This window comes from Labrus mixtus, chromosome 18 (assembly GCF_963584025.1).
Source record: "Labrus mixtus chromosome 18, fLabMix1.1, whole genome shotgun sequence".
NCBI classification, from domain to species: domain Eukaryota; kingdom Metazoa; phylum Chordata; class Actinopteri; order Labriformes; family Labridae; genus Labrus; species Labrus mixtus.
Window position 1 is genome coordinate 5,377,308 of NC_083629.1, and position 17,381 is coordinate 5,394,688.

The 17,381-nt window shown below is 40.9% G+C and overlaps 1 protein-coding gene across 1 annotated transcript in view; it reads left to right on the forward strand.

Moving 5' to 3' along the window:
* adck1 (aarF domain containing kinase 1) overlaps positions 1 to 17,381 on the forward strand; it is a 63,251-nt gene that overhangs the window by 12,135 nt on the left and 33,735 nt on the right. The window contains exon 4 of the mRNA XM_061063150.1: positions 7,295 to 7,498. Within this exon, the coding sequence (XP_060919133.1) occupies positions 7,295 to 7,498 (204 nt within the window). The remainder of the gene's footprint in view (positions 1 to 7,294; positions 7,499 to 17,381) is intronic.

A 17,381-nucleotide genomic window follows, 5' to 3' on the forward strand; every position in this document is an offset into this window, starting at 1 on the left:
AGCCACTCAAACATGATGTGTCATAAATAAAAAACAGAGAGCGGCTTTTATTTTCTTGCCTGTAGCGTTTCTTTCCCTCAGGAGTTTGTGCGACTGCTTTTTTTTGGAGCTACCAGGGGAAGCTGTGTGCATTTTAAGATAATGCAACAAGAGGAAAGATCAGTGAGGAAGTTTAATCTCTCATTACCTATCGTTAGGTCGGCCATGAGTGGACAGTCTTTCTCTTTGAATTCCTTTCTTTAACGTCTTTATCGGCTCAAACTGTGTGTCCGGAGACTGTCTGAGAAGTTGGGCTGCCGTCTGTCTGCTCCCCTAATCTCATATAGAGCTGCAGTGATTTTGAATGTCAGGGCCTTTGTCTGTATACTAGTATGGACAGTGTGCCTCTGTCTCCTTTTGTTGTACAAAAGTGAAGCCAAAATACCCCCAGCAGTGGGTACTGAAATATCGCGCTGGTGACATAATCTGGAGCCAAGACACGCGCAGAAAGGAGCTGGCAGGTGGAACCGTGGGAGTGACGCCATGCCCCTTCTACTAACAGAGCACACGTTTAACTTACCATTACAAGGTCATAGATGTCTCAGGTTGAGAATGCTGGAAGGACCGCCATTTGTCAATAGAGTTGTCAATCATGATATTAGAGGTCTTTCTTGTCTTTTTTGCATCAAATAACTCACTAAAACAAACCTGCAAAGAGAAATGAACACTTGGAGATAAATTAGCATGATAATAACCAACTATCATGACAAACTCAAAAAGTTATCTAACGTGTAATTTGATTTCATAGGTTGACTGTTGTCCCATCTGTTAACATGGAAGGGGTGGGGTTTATGACTTAGACTGCAGCCAGTGAGTAAGGGGAACTGTAAAATGTTTCAGCTTCACTCGCAGCGGCTGATGCTTCGTCCATCCTGATATCCAGTCTAGGATCAGGACCATAACATACAAGATAAACAAGCTGCTAACTTTAGCTTAGCATCACACAATCAAGCTTTTATGGCAACACATGATGTGCCATTGTAAAAGGCGTGTTCCATTTCTTAATGTACTGTTGCTGTAAATGTAAAGTAGCGATATTAAGTGTTGTAGTTAGAGCCTCGTGTGCCTGATCCTCACTGATCCTGAGTGTCCAGCCGCCTGTGACAGAGAGTGTGTCTGCTGTTCGTCTGCCACTGAGCCACAATTACTGAAGCATCACAATAAAATGCAGAGCATGAAATTAACTGTGGCTGTCCCCCCCCAACACCACCTCCACCACCACCACCTCTCTTTCTCTCATCCCTTCTTCATTTTTTTCCCCCCCTGACATTGACTCCCATATTTTTGCTATTCCCCTCGTATCACATAGAGAGAAGAAGCAGCATCACAGGAGCACAGTGAGGGCTTACGTCTACACTCGGCTTTACCAGATAACAAACGGCTTGTATTTTTCATACCTTGTTGTATTGCTGTTGGCCTGTGTTCAAATAAATGACATTTTTAATATGCGGAGCGGCAGAGAGGCCCGAGCGGAGCCTCGCTCTATTTAGCTTCTATACATTCTGTATCACTGCATTAAATAGTGGAGGATTTCTTGTGAATGGCTTTGCTAACTCCTCGGGCTTCACCGCTATAATACTCGCAGACGAGTCCTATTGACTACACAGGCATAAATCTGCACACACCCCCACCCACCCCCCCTCCTCCTCCTCCCCTGTGACAGGCAGCTAGATGAGCCTCAGTGAGCTGAGTAACGAGCTAATCATGAGCATCCCAATAATAAATAGGCCTTGTTCATAGTCCACTAATCCCAGTCATTTAGCCCCAGTGTGGCAGCAGAAATCAATTACTCCAGCTGGTTTCCCAGTGCAGGACGCTGCTCTGTGCTGCCCAAGCTGCACACAACGCACTCCGCACCTCTGACTCCGGCTGCACAATAAGACATCATTATCTCTCTTTTTCCATGTATTTTAATTACCTAATGATTTAAGGCAAAATAGGTGCATAAACACATCAAGTCCAATTCTGAGTATTTTTTTTAGCTCCTGCTGAATGTTGTTCAGACCTAAATCTAAACACCTGAAGGTCAGTTTATTCATTAAGCTTCCTTCATGTATGGAAATAGATAAATAGCCTGTGTTAAACATCTCTGTCCTTGTGTTTGGATGTTTGAATAGATGAAAAAAAATGTGGACACTAGAGGGCGTGGTCTTGCACTCCTCTTCCTCCGCTTCTTCTTTGCCGCCGTCCATCTGACACCAGTTCCCTTCCGATCTCCTGTGCCTCGTCCTGCTAACATCTTCTATATGTTTATACTCCTTCACCAACTCATCGTTCTTTCCTCAGAAATAATAACTTTAGCAGTGCTAGCTTCGCCAGCCTTCGGTCCTCCGCCCTGCGGGTTAACATCAACATGATTCTGCTCAATTTTACCTGGTCCATCTGGTCGACAGGACAGTTTAACGTCTGACGGCCTATACTACTTTTTTCTCTTAATTTTCCTGATCAAATTCCTGCCTAACCGAGCTGCTCCTACAACATGCTGACAGTGGATAGTGCAGGAAATCAGGACAGAGACATGTGATGCCAAACGTTACCAACGTATTTGTGATATTAAGACGGCACTCAGGAGCTTGTCTGCAATTTGAAATAACTCAATATTGGGTGTCAAGCACTTGTATTTTAGTTGCCATGGTATCAAAAGGGTTTCAATACTGTTTGATTTTTACTAACTAGACTCATACTGAAGATTATAATCTGGGTTTGTGTCAACCCTAACCCACCTGGACTTTGTGCAGACAAACAGTTGCAAGGAGCTAATTCTAGTTTTTTCTATTATGTCATACTAAATTCATTATTCTATGATTGAATGAAATGAATTTAATGGTGCCAACAATAATAATTGAAATCAAATCAAATTGTAAGATTCTGAAAGACAGCCAGTTATCTGTAGGACTGCGTCTGATGAACTTTCAGTGTTGAACTTCGGGCAAAGATACTTCTCCGATGTGCCGATTTTGTTTCACACAAACCCTTCAAGCTGTCTGGTTACTAATAAAAAGTATCTGAAAGAAACTGCTGCGGGATAAAGAACATTTATTATTACGCTAAAAGCATTTCAAGGTTCCTTTATTTCCGATTTCCTTAACTCCTTAAATCCTACTTTCTCTCCTTTTTCAATCACTCGCTGCCTCATTGCTTTATTAGTCTGTCTCCTGTTCTCTTCATTCTATCTCACACACACACACACACACACACACACACACACACACACACACGCCCCTCTGGCCTTTTATTTACTGTCTCTGCTAACTGTGTGAGGAGGATGTATGCAGGGAGAGATACCTCGAGGCGTTCAGCACCGAGCTCTCGTGTCTCAGTGTTGTACCACACATTAACCCGTGTCTAATACTCTGACGGGCCTTTTCATTGGTCGTCCCGGGTGTGGAGATGGTGGGCTGTGGCCAGCGTCGGCCTATCACAGAGCGGCAGCACCTCAGGGCTGACAGCGAGCAGCATTGCCATGGTGATGTCATCGTCTTGCTGTGAGAGCCCGCCTCCGTGGGACAAAGCCGTCTGATTACTGTGAGAGGAGAGACGAGCGATGAAGAGTCGGGTGATTAGACCAGGAGAAAGACTTTCACTCTGATTAGCTCACAAACATGACTTCAGGTGATCTGCCGCTTCAAGGCCGAGGCCGGCGTTTCAAGAAAATCAGATGTTGAGAAATTCTGTGAAAAATCAGAGACGTAATTATTGAGATGTTTTCTGTCTTTGATGTATTTTAAAAAACCTGTACCCAAACAACATTTTCAATGCACGCCAAAATAAAAAAGTGAAAAAGCTTTAAGACAACAAAAGAAGTGTCCTCAAAATGTCTCTGCCATAAAGCCTAAAGAAAGACCTCCTGCTGGGAGCGGGGGGATTGTTGTTTCCATAATCCGTTTTAAATGGGACTGAAAAAAACAGAGAAAACTAAGGTTGTGTCTTTGTGGTCATTGTACTCTCCTGTTGTTGATGCTTTTATTTTACCTTTTCATTTTATCTGTAATGATCCACTCAACTCACAGTACAGCACAATACATATTCACCTTTTCTTTTAATTCTAAAGACACGAGATTGAAGTCAATTTATGATTCTGATTCTTTGACAGTCAAAATGCTAAATGTCTCTTTTCTTTATTTTCTTTATAAATAGTCAGAGGTAGGACAGATCCCGTCATCGGGTCCAATATTGACGTCATTTTCATAACAGATATCGGACTGTCTGCTCTGATCGATGTAAGCGATCAACAGAGATGGTTGGGCACTTTAAACATTCTCAGCTCGCAGAGTCTCCCTTTTAAAGACATTTAAACTGTAAGAAGTGTCCACAAGTCGTCTCCATGAAGACGAGATGAAATAGCTCCATCTATGTGATGAAACCTATAATTCTTTGTTGCTGCTTCCTGTTTGTAGGTGAAGCCAACACAATGCAAATATTACAGTTACCATCAACAACAAGAACACTGTTAGTTCTGATTATAAAAACAGATCTGACTCAGTATCTGTACATGTGCATCAGAGTCGGATCAGAACTGATAAAAGGTGGATCGATGCAGCTCAATAAATACGAATACTTTTCATCATGAGGGTGATACTTTAAACATTAATCATTTTTTATTTTAAAAAGGTGACCCTGATCATTTCTTACAAAAAGACCTTTTTGAAACTTTTAGTTATTATAAATAAAATAAGATTTAAAAACAAATCTTAAATCTAATAAATACATTCATACCAGAAATAAGTAAAATCTCTTTTTCTAAATAGTGTTAATGGTAATTTCTCAACAACTGACTTAATGTAACATAATAAATGTTTTTATTCACAGTTTTGGAAAGTTACTTTATTACAAAAATGATGAACTCAAAACCTTCAAACACCAGAGCGTGAAGTAATCTCAGGTCAAGGATGATAGGAAGAGGAGGGACATGTTAGAATAATATATATCAACTAAAGACATTATCTGTGACAACATTTTTAATATATTTAATTTAACATGTTTTAATCACCACATAGCCAATTTTTTAAGCCAATCTTTCAATTTCAAAGAAGAAATATTGAATGTAAAGAACCAATAAGACGAGAGAAAAACAGTAAATGATTCAATAAATGACGATCAGAGCTGAAGTTTAACATGAGGGATGAAGGTCAACATTTTGCTAAAGTAATCTTTATTATAAATAAAAAAACACTTGAGTTCATTCACAACAGAAAACAGTTAAACTGAAACTGAATGAGGCGTATATTTTTAAAAGTCTTAATTCTTGTTCAAACAATCATTTATTTATTTTAAAGTTTCTTTAACTAAAGATTTGAAATGTTGTCCTAATCACACTTAATCTTTCTCTGCTTCTCTGACTGTTTCTTTACATGAACATTTAATTACATTACATCCTTATTTGTATAAATAATCCTTTAAAATAATCTCTGTTTACTTCAAACTTCATAATTTGTCTTTTTTGTTTAGGAGTTCTTTAAAACAGTGAGTTTAATTGTGAGGATTGAAACCTCAGATTAAATTCTCAAAATAAAAACTAGCTGTGCATTTAAATAAATCACATGATTCTACTCATTATGTCTTAGAGTTTTTAGTTTCTGTCTCTGTAAAGTCCAACGTGAGTGTGTTGTGAACATTTCTGCATTTTGAAGCAGGAAGTCTCATCTGGTAATCTCTGGTGTCTTGTTTCTGTCATTGCTTTGTCATAACGGCCCAGATGACACTCATGTCAAACGCTCCTGTGGGAACATTACTGGAGATACTCGTGTGTGTGTGTGTGTGTGTGTGTGTGTGTGTGTGTGTTTGTGTGTTGTGTGTTGTGTGTTGTGTGTGTGTGTGTGTGTGTGTGTGTGTACGAGGGGTTACGGAGGTTAAGGGGAGCTAATTTCACGCCTTTTTATTTGTGCTGGTCTCAGGAGAGAAGCTCTCTATAAGCATTATCACCTCCAGCTGGTTCAAACGGGACAGACGGGACGGGACCCCTCCATGACCCCCCCCCCCCCCCCCCCCCCCTGCCCCCAACACACACACACACACACACACACACACACACACACACACACCATCCAGGGCCCCAAATCAGTTTAACTGTCATTTGATTGTCAACCTCTGTTTGCTCACTTTTTAAAAATACACATTTAAGATTTAGTGTTTTATATAAGAATGTTTTTTGTCTTTTTTTTGTGTTCGACATTTAACATTCAACACTTGACATATGTGCATTGTTTTTTGAATATTTGAACAAGACATGTAAAAAGGAAGCAACAAGAACAGAAGGAGCTAACTGGACTCGGGATGTTCATTAATCATTAATCGATTAATCGCTGTTAAGAATTTAAACAATTACAAATTTATGTAACGACAATCTGTTTACAATTTTACCGGCGGTCACATGTAATACCATTTTATACCAAAAGTCACCTTTACAACACTAAAAACGACCTTTCTTACTACTAGAGGAAGAAGTGGTGCTGAGAAAAGTGAGGTGAAAATGAAGCGGTTTGCGGAAAACGCAAACTGAGAAAAAGACGTGCATTTTGTTTCTCATTAATTATTAATTATTAATGATTCATTGATAATTGATTGTTAACGTGTTCAGCTATCGGTTTTTTTAATTTAAAATTAAAGAAATTTGCAACCCTAATAAGGACTGTTGACCACCACACCTACTGTATACAGAGAAAGATCATTTTGATGTGAGAAATATAAAAGCGCCACAACAACATGAAGATGATAAACGAGTATGGAGAAGCTTCTCTCGTCTCTTAACCACCTTCAAAATGGCGCTAAAGCGTGCTCCCCATTCACAGGCCTTCATCCACGGTGTCAGTACACGTGATGCAGGAGAGCATCGCTTGTTTACATGCAATAACTTCCTGATGTGAAGCATGCCACTACACTGGGGCTAGGGGGCCATAAATCTGTCTAGCCCTGTTTAAGCCCCCTGACATATTTTGGTAGTTTTGTTGTCTTTTAAAAATAATCTGTAAAAATAGCACCCCAACATATCAGTCAAGCTCGCTCTCAGCACCGGGAAGAAAAAACAATCCTGGCGCCGTCCCTGCCTGATGTGTGTAATGCCCACATCTGGACCCTCCATCTTTGTTTCACATCGTTTATCTCATTCCCCCTTACAGGACATTTGTGGAGTGCACTCATGCTGATAGTTCAAATGACCCTCAAACGTTCTTTTCCTTTCTTCAGTTCAGATCACTACTTGAGTCTTTCTTGCCCTGTTTCTGCATTTTTAGTAACCTCTCTTTACCGTTTCCTGTAGGTGCATCGTCGGTCGGCGGAGCGTCTTCGAGACTTGTGCTGTGCAAACCGGGGGACTTTCATCAAGGTGGGCCAGCACCTGGGAGCTCTGGACTACCTGCTTCCAGAGGAGTACACGTCCACCCTGAAGGTGCTGCACAGCCGAGCTCCTCAGAGCAGCATGGAGGAGATCCAGCAGGTCATCAAGGAAGACCTCGGCAAGGAGGTGAGTCTGGTTAGACCGCATCTCTGACGCCATCTTTACAGACACATTGTTATTATTTATTAAATGAACACATTGTTTCCATTTCTTCAGTGATTAACTTTGGCTTAGTTTGCTAAATCACGTCATGTCTTTTGGATAAATCTGATAAAATACATTCCTTACTAAACTGCTTGTCCTGTTCGCGGGCTGCGAGGCCTGGAGCCGATCCCTGCAGGGGCGAGAGGCGGGTTACATCCTGGTCTTGTCACCAGCCAGTCACAGAGCAGAAAAACATTCACACTCACGAACACTCCTACCGGCAATTTAGAGTTCACAAATAACCTAACGATGATGTCTTTGAACTGAGAGGTGGAGACAAAGTACCCAAAGGGAACATAGCATGCACGTTGAGAACACAGAAAGACCCCCTTCTGACCGAGGACTCAAACCAGGAGCCTCCTTACTGTGAGGAGAAAATGCTAACCACTACGAAAAGGTGCAGCCCTGATAAATCACTGTTTTCCTTAAATGTATCAAAGTACTAGAGATATTTCATCGGTTGCATCTATTCTCTTGTTTCCGACATTTTAAACATACAATCATGCTAACAAAGACCTCCTTCAGCTGTCATGTTTAATTCTGCATGTAACATATGTATGTATGGAGGACATGATACCTTGTAAGATTAAATCCTAGCCTTCTGTTGCAAAAAGACACGATGCTTTTGCTTTCATAGGAGGTCGGTTTCGAAGGGTCAGACTTCTTCATCAACAAAAACATCATACATGACAGGAAAAGAACATCTGTTTGAATATCCAGTTGTGAAGCACATTGAACAACAGAATCATTATATATTAAGAACTTGAATTTGGGGCCTTTGGGAGTCTGCAGAGAAAACAGTAAGTGCTATTAGGGCTCAAAATGATCTGTTTAATAATCTTATCGGTCAAAATCCAAACCCTGAAGATGACACACACAAGGCCAAGACAAGACGTTACCATCTGCTGTTATTGTCACAGTTTTCTGTTTCCAATCTTTGAATCATATATTTCTGTATTTCTTTGTGTTTATAGTTTGTTTCATTTAGAGTCTGATTAAATGGTATGCTCAGATTTGATTTCTCTCTCTCTCTGTCTGAAGGTGAGTGTGTACCTGTCTCTGCTTCGGTGCTTTGAAGGGAGAGCAAAGGGGGAAAAAAAGGGCTAATGAAGCAGAAGTGGATATGTCTGACATTCTGTCCTCATTACATTTCATAAGCGGGCGGTAGTCTTGATGCAGCTGTTAATGCTGCTGTTAGTGCAGAGCGCAGAGTTTGCTCTCAGACTGGCTGTTATGAAGCCTTTTAGAGCAGACGAGGCAAGTGTTCTGTTCTTCTCAGATACAGAACATTGGTCCTCTCGCTCTATTACTATCTCCCCAGAGTGTGTGTGTGTGTGTGTGCGTGTGTACTGTGTGTGTGTAAAGGCTTTACTCTCTTCAGTGCAGCAGCAGGTCCAGGAACAGTGAACATATTGCTCCTCACATGTAAAACATGCAGTTTAGGTCAGTAGGTCATGCATTTACATTACATTGGTTATGCCTGAAAGCTAGAGTTGGGTGACATGCTGAAAAACAAAAAAAACTGCAGTTCCTCATGTGTCCACTTGAGGCTGGCTCCAAAAGAGTGCAAAGTCCATACAGCACAAATCCCATAATAAAATTTGCCAGTTGGTCAAAACGGACATTTTATTTATTATGCAAAATCCTGCAGTTCATCAAGTGTCCACTAGAGGCTGGCTGCAGGAACACCAGAAGTCACATACACACCCATGCAAAAAAGCCGGTTTTACAGCATCAATAAACATGTTTACAGCCTGGTACAAAAAACAAAATAGGTCTGAATAGTTATTGTAATCATGGGCACACACTGTACAGGGGTGATTTCTCTATTTTGATTTTGAAAACAATACTGTGTTATCCATCGACAGTCGCGTAGCTGACATGATTGACAGGTGGGCGCGATGTAACGGTTTGTCAATTGGCTTAAAACCCTCCAGCTGTCAGCCTGTCTTTAGGTTGACTGTAAATTAGGCCGAGGCAGGATTTCCTATAAAGCGAACACCGTAGTTTGGCTTCAAACTTCCTTTCAGTAACCATGGGTGATGTCACTGAGACTACGTCCATGTTTTATACAGTCTATGGAAAAAAATCCATGTTGAAATAAAGACATTCAAGTTAAATTCAGGACGGAGTTGGCTGCTGTGTCATTGCCCCTGGCTGTGCCATGTCAGTGTTAATGTAATTCTCTGATAGACTGTTGGGTTCAGTGTCACTCTGATTGTGCAATCACAGCGTCTGGGCTCTGATTGTTGAAGCAGCGTCTCATACACACATTATCACACCCAGCTGAAACTGAGTCAAACAGGTGCTTCATTTTTTCAACCCAGATATAAATGACTTAAGTGCTCTCTAACTTATATCTAGTGATACCTACAGTGTATATAATTACTCCTAATGTTTTATATTCCAGTTTTGTTTAGGGTTACACTTTGAATTTACAATTTTATAAATGCAACCAACAAACATGGCCATCACACTGGGGCCTCCAGACTAAGGATGCATCTGTCTGATGTTGTAGATATCCAAAATGCTTTAAGTTTTGACTCAACTCGGCCAGTTGCTGAACCAATACTGATATATGCTCAAGTGTTATTTTACATCTTACAACCAGAGAGCCCAATACAGAACCTCCTGTGACGGGATTAAGACTTGATTATGCCAGCAGTTATTGTGCTGGCCAAGTGGCATGTGCATCAGACACGGAACAAAGAGGATGTGGGTACAAGAAACAATCCGTAGGCGGCAAAACTGAGTGGAATATCATACATTTGGGACATCAACCGCGCCTTTCTAAAAAGTTGAACAATTTTCAACTTGAGCGCTCAGAGTGGCCTCATAAGGGAGGTGGAGCTCTCCTAAAAGAGACACTTTCTGCTGTGAACACTCTCTCATTGAAAACAATTGGAAAAAAAACAAAACTGCGGGCGCTCAGAAAATAATGCTAGGTGGACACGGAGCCTTAGCAGCTCTAAAATGCTAAGGACAAAGTTCCAGCTTGGTGGTGTTGCATATTTTTTTTAACCATCAGCAACAACATCTTCTTGTTAAAAGCATCAACAGAGTATCATCTGTTTGGCTGTAAAAGGATGAACAGAAGTTTGCCCGTTGAAGACAACGAGAAAATAACAAAGTGCCTCCAGTATTTTCCAGACAGGACTTGACTAAAGCCTGAGTATTAGCTCAGACATAGAGCAACAACAAAAGGAGAATATATTACAGCCTGAGTGTTTTATTTCCTGTTGCTGTAAAGAGTATATGATCTGCAGATTTTTCTCATGGATTTCATTTTATACCTCCTAAAACAATCGTTAACCAATGGGAATGTGATAATTGGATGAATATGAGCTCAATCACAGTAAACACAACTTGCTCCCCTCTAATTCAAATCCACTTCTCTTTTTCTTCTCTTCCATCTCATTCATTTTCATTTAAATTAAGGTGTGCATTCAGTGAGATTTCCTGCTGTATTTGTATGGCTCATCATTAGCTTTGAAAAGATGGAGATACATCCCCTCGCTGTACAAAGACGGCGGCAGAATGAATCAGCCCTCCTCTCTTTTGGAGTGTCCTGAGAAGAAGTGACTGTGATGAGCGGTGCCAGGCAGCTCTGGAGTCGGCTTCAGCATCATTTCCGTTCAGCTACTCCGGCTTCTTTTTTAATTTCATTCCCATATCTGTTGGGATATGCAAGCAGCGAGTAAGGAGACGTGTGTGGTTCCGTGCTGTTTTCAGCACCATTTGTGGCGCCATATGCATTCCCACTGTGCGTGGCTTTGGAGAGCCGTGCCTTCGCTCTGGCTCTCATTTCCCCTCCACAGTGAAACTGCTGAAAGGCCAGCTTGTGCAATATGTCGTTTCACCAAACAGAATCTGTTTCCAGACATCTGAACGTGAAGCTAAGCTGCTGCCGATGCATAACTTAAGTCAACACAGGTTGCATCATGGGTACTTGGGGTCTTGTCAAAGGAGGATGGCTCAAAGGGAGGGATGTCTGTGGACACGGGGGTTCAGGAAGTGGCAGGAAAATCTGATAACATCATCTATGAGCCAATGTGCATCAACCATGGGTCAGACTTGAGGATGCTTCCTGTAGCAGTCATTTTGTTCTAATCTGTGGGGGGTTTGGATTAGTGATACACCAATCCGACACAGGTCAGATACCTGGGCTTTGGGTATCTGCCAAAACCGTGTACCGATCTAGTACCAGTGTTAAATTACTAACCTGTATTCCTGACGGGGAGTTTTGGAGTCATTATTGTGTAAGGCAGCATCGGGCTAGGAACTGACTTAACTGATATCACAATCTGTCTTACATTCAGTCAACTAAATGCAATACATCACTCACCTTCTGCTGTCCAAGTGAACCGTTGTTGAACTGGATTGTATGTGCAAAGACACACATGCTGTTCACTCCCCTGTGACGCCATGACTTTTTTCATGTTGCTAGCATCGTCTCTCAAAATATCATGCACGTTAGTCATCCGATTGAGCATTTCCTTGATGACAGTTGAAATCAAGTTGCAGGTGTGTGCTAAGTGGGAGTTTAGGCTTGTAGTACTGTGCCATTTGTGTCCAACCAGTCTACTGTTAGACGTTAAAACTGGCAAACGGCACAGCTTGAGGAATCTGCGGTGAAGCTTTAACATTTACAAACCCTAAGAAGCAAACAGAAACTAATCTACCTGTGCTTGAAGGAAACTTCATGTATTTGAGTTTTGCAGGCTAAACATTAGACTCAGTCGGATAAAGGAGTTTTTCTCCGGACCTAAACTACAAATAAAAAGTCAACCATTAGTCAAATTTTATTTTGAACAACCAACTTGATTCTGCTGCTACATACTGAGTCTGGGTCTGCCCTAAATGTATCCACCCTTACCCAAATCTTTGTACTGGCACCATCAATCATTTACAACTGGGAGGGGTTGTAGTCCCGTAGTCTAACAGCTGAAACCAGCTGGCCTCCAGCCAGGAGTATTATTTCTGAAAGGACTAATGGAGCCAATGTGCCCCAGCTCTGATCTGAATAATGCCTTCCCTCTGGCCATGTTCTGTCAAGTGGTCCCAACACATTAGTGCTTGACTCCTATAAATAAGTCAAGGAAAAAATAAACGTCACTTCTTCTACTATTTTAGCCCAATACTATTTAATTTACCCCTGAGAGGTACATGTTAACCCAGACTAGATGAACCATCTGATGGATTAAACCATGTCTGCTTGTCATGGATGTGTCAGATTTGAACATGCCATCAAGCAGGCAGTTCATATTTACTCTTCATACTGAAAATGAAAAGCAGTGCTTCATTATTACTATTACCCCGTGTCTTTGTGAGCCAATTGTGGACACATCAGTGATGATAAGAAACAGTCAGAGTATCTGCTCCGTCAAGTAGGTAACACAATAATGTCTGCTCAGGTAAAAGAGTCAGACTTAAACCAAGGACCCATGACAATTAAACAACAAGGAGGCTTTTAATGAGATGAACGATACTTTACAAAACATGATGAATAAGGAGTAAGGGTATTTCTTTGATATATTATATATATATATATATGTACATACACGATATGCTAAGATATTATTCAATACTGTGCTTTTGGGGAAACTGGGTTTCTGTGCTGCACACACAAGCTGCATCAACAGTAGAGTTAATGTATAAAATCAATAGAAACACAAAACAATACATATGTAAACAGAGAACCACTAACAACTAAATTGAACTTTACCAATATCGCACAATATCAACATAAAAACTCAACGTAAAAATGAGTAAAGAATAAGTAAGAGGTAGAAACACCATCATACTATCTGCATAACTCCATATCGCTCTGAAGCAACATTATGTCACTTTTCCAACTTAAAATATTATTTTTGATTTGATTCTTGAGTTAAACAACTTTCAACAGGAAGAATAGTGTCTCTCTCATGTCCGCAGATCGCCTCGGTTGCCTGCTTATAGTTTTATTAAAGTTTGGTAGAGGGCTGTGGTTCACTCACAGGAATAGTGTACGGCTTTACGGCCCTAGTCAGCTAGCCCGTTTCTGTACTGTTTATAACGGCTGAGGCAAAGAGACGGAGGAGGACCGTGATGGATGACGCTAAGAAGAGAAAAACAGAGAAAGTGACTGAGCAAGAAGCAGAGAGTACTTCTCTGGAGATATTATTCAGAGCGTTAGGCTGGATTGTTATTGGGGGCCGCAGAAGCTCCGGGTTGGGAACCGGAGGGTCGCCGGTTCAAGTCCTGGTGTGGACTCCCTGCATAGCAGTGTGTAGCAGCCCCACTCTGACATCTCTCCACTAATGCAGGTCCACAGGTCCTGTTTGTGCAGGTGTGTCTGGGGCCTATGTGTGTGAGGAGCATGTCTTTCAGAGTGTAAACCAGAACTTCCCCTCAGAGATTAACAAAGTATTTCAAAATCCCCCAAAAATTCTAAAATATCATAGTCATTGTTGTCTCATGTTTAGCAGCTTTACCAGCTGCAGAAAGTCCTCTAACCCAAGTCATGTCTCAGACCTGTATACAAATAAATAAATAAATCCATCTTACACCAAAAGCTGCTTTTGCTACGCCGGGCTGTAAACACTAGAAGAGTCATATTTTTGCCAAATCCAGTAATATTACCGTACCTCATCAGCTGACATGGGTCTTCTTTGGTTTCTAAAACCACCACCCCTCTGATTGTCAACAAATGTACGCTGCCTGTGAGGGAGAGCCATTAATAAACGTTGGCTAAAGATTAGCATTTTATATTAAAATTGGACAATTGGCCTTGGCTTAGAGGTCTAGTTTGTTCTGCATTTACAATATGTATACACATCTTCTCCTTTCTTAACTGACCCTGAGCTTTACATCAAAACACTTCTGTACGGATTTCTTCAGTTTTCCGAGTGGCAGATTTGATTTCCTCTCCTCAGTAAAGTAATCTCTTCCATTTCTTCTCCTGTGCTGTAATGATTTATGTGTCTTCTTCCAGCTGGGGCTGTGGCCGTCCGCCAGCAGCCCAAACGGCCACCTCACCGCGCTGACACAGACAGCGATGTGTTCCCCCCAACGCCGAGGCCTCGGGGGCCGTTTTATTTGTGCCATAACTCATTTCAGAGAACGTATGTCATGGCGGGTCCGCCCTCAGGGAGCGGAGCCCACGCGCATACATTACCATGTTTATTAACTCCACAGCTGAGATTAACATGAGCAGTGACTGGGTGGTAGAAGTGTTTGTCTACAGGCAGCAGTGACAACACCACAACAGAGAACAGTGCCAACATTACAAAGAGGAGGAAGAGGTTTTTCTAACAATCCTTGGGAGTTTTTTTTTTTTTTTTTTAATAGTCGACGTTAATTGGGATTCCTCATTGCCCCCAAAAAGTGGCCCACCTGAGATTAACACGTTTCTTTAACCCATGAAAGCTCTCTTTGCATGTTGGATCCCACAGGATGCTCGTCGCCGTAGTGGGAAGACACTCTAGGGTGCAGACAATTTCATTCCGTTTAACATATTTGCATAATGAGTAACTCAGCTGTTCCCACAAAGGATCCAGTGCTGCTTGCATAATTTATCAACCAATGGCATCTTCTACAGGGCTCGTGTTCAGCATCTACCTGATGGGCCAACATCATGTTCAAATTAGCCTCTTTTGATGTTTCACAAGGTACCGACAGCAGGGGAATTCTCCCATCATGGTACAGTGTGAAGTATGAATATGAAAGAAGATGTCCAGTCCCCCAAACGAGTCAAGCATGCAACTGTGATAGAAAAAAGAAAAGTGAGGCCAATACTCACGCCTATACTTTTTTGGTGAACCATTCAGTCTATGGTTGAGTTGTTACAGTGGCCTTGCAAAACTGAAATGAACTGAACCTACAGAAAAATTATTAATTCATTCATTCTTCTTCTGCAAAATTGGCAAAAAAAATTTAACTGTTATGTATAATCATACGTATTCTAAGTAAATCTGTATCCTCAACTTTTTATTTCTAATCTCGCCAGTGTCCAAGCATTCTAATCAAGCAGCAACAACCGGTGTTGAAAAATTAAGCTGATGTGGAAGTGCAAAATCCTGCAGTTCGTCGAGTGTCCACTTGAGGCTGGGTGCAGAAGCACAGGAAGTCACATACACACCCCATTAAAAAAAATCTGTTTTACAGCAGAAATTAACATGTTTACAGCCTGGTACAAAAAAAGACATATGTCTTATTAGATCATGTCTTTATTGGCACACACTGTATGAAGGATAAGAATTATTCACAATACTGTTTGTAGCTGACCTTATTGACAGGTGGCCGTGGCTTAACGGTTTGTCAGGAGGCTTAAAACCCGCCTCAGCTCTCAGCCTGTCGTTAGGTTGACTGAAAGTTAAGTTCCCTGCAGTAACAGATGGGTGACGTCACTCAGGCTTCATATATTAATATTTACAGTCTATGTTTCTAAGTCTATTTGATCTTATGCAGACACACAAGCTAGTGACACATTAATTAAAGTGAATGACATCAAGCTAGAATAAAAGAGGTGTAATTTAAATTAGATACAGTTCTGTCTAATACCCAGGAAGAAAATTTTATTTTATGCGTTAGAGCTCAAAGCAAAGATTCACAAAATCTAAACAAGGAAATGTTAAAAATCTGAAAGAAATAAAAAGGGTACACATTTTGTCACATGGATCAGAAACAAACACTTTTTGTGATGATGGGCAGAAACTCTAAAAGCCTCCAAGGTTCAAACTGTTTGGGTTTTTGAGTGCCTCTAAAATGAAACATATGAAAATTGAACAGAGGACCTTACCTGCCACCTGACAATCCCACAGCCTCAAACCCAACACATTCTGACCACAGTGTCTGATCATTATGATATATTAAAGTTAATGTATAGAAAGATGCGCATCAACACATATTTCCCTTTTTTCACCACGTCAGTCAGCACAGATTTCTTATTAATTTTTTTAATTTGGAGACATATTTCTGGCTGTACGAGCAACGCTTCTACCATTTTTAACCCCAACGCCACGTTTCTGTTTTCCTGCTATACGTGGCACTCTCTTTTCTCACTCAACAAAGCTTGTATGCTTGTTTTAAAAAGTGGAGATAACTGCATTAATAATATCCACATCAGTGATTGAAATGTTGAGCTATGACTTGTGTCAACACCAGAGAGAACACATTATTTCTGAGCTCACTACAAGCCGTTTATTGACGAGCTCCTGAGTGTTGTAAGTGGATTTGAGTATAAAGTAGGAGTGAATTTCAATACAAAAGTACTAGATGTCATACTGTTTGCAAGGGCAAACTGAAATTCACAGAACAAAGAATTAAATATTTAATGGATTCAGTTTGGACAGCTAGGGTGCCATCATGCTTGATGCGACACGATATCTATTGCTGCTTTTCTTTGTTATTTATGATAATTATTTATATAAATGACGAGGTTTTGGTTGGACAAAAGTACTTTGAATATGTCACTGTTGGCTCTGGGAGATTATTATCTGAACTGTCCACAGTTTTTTTTGACAATAAATAGACTAAACAATTAATTCCTTAATTGATTTGATAACAAGTGTTTGTTTCAGCCTTACCAGCGTCTTGTCTTGGTATACTTTATGAATGATCAAAACTGAGCAACATGCATCCTCTTGTATAAATCTGGTGAAAGCCTGGCACATCATCATTGTTGCTGAGAACAACATCAAATACATTGTGTGATACATTAAAGAGAAGCCATGTTCTTCACTTTGCCTGCTGTGTTTCTTATTCAGTCGACAGATTTGTTTCTGTACGGCAGGACGGCCTCAGGGTAAATGTAGAAGGCTCCAAA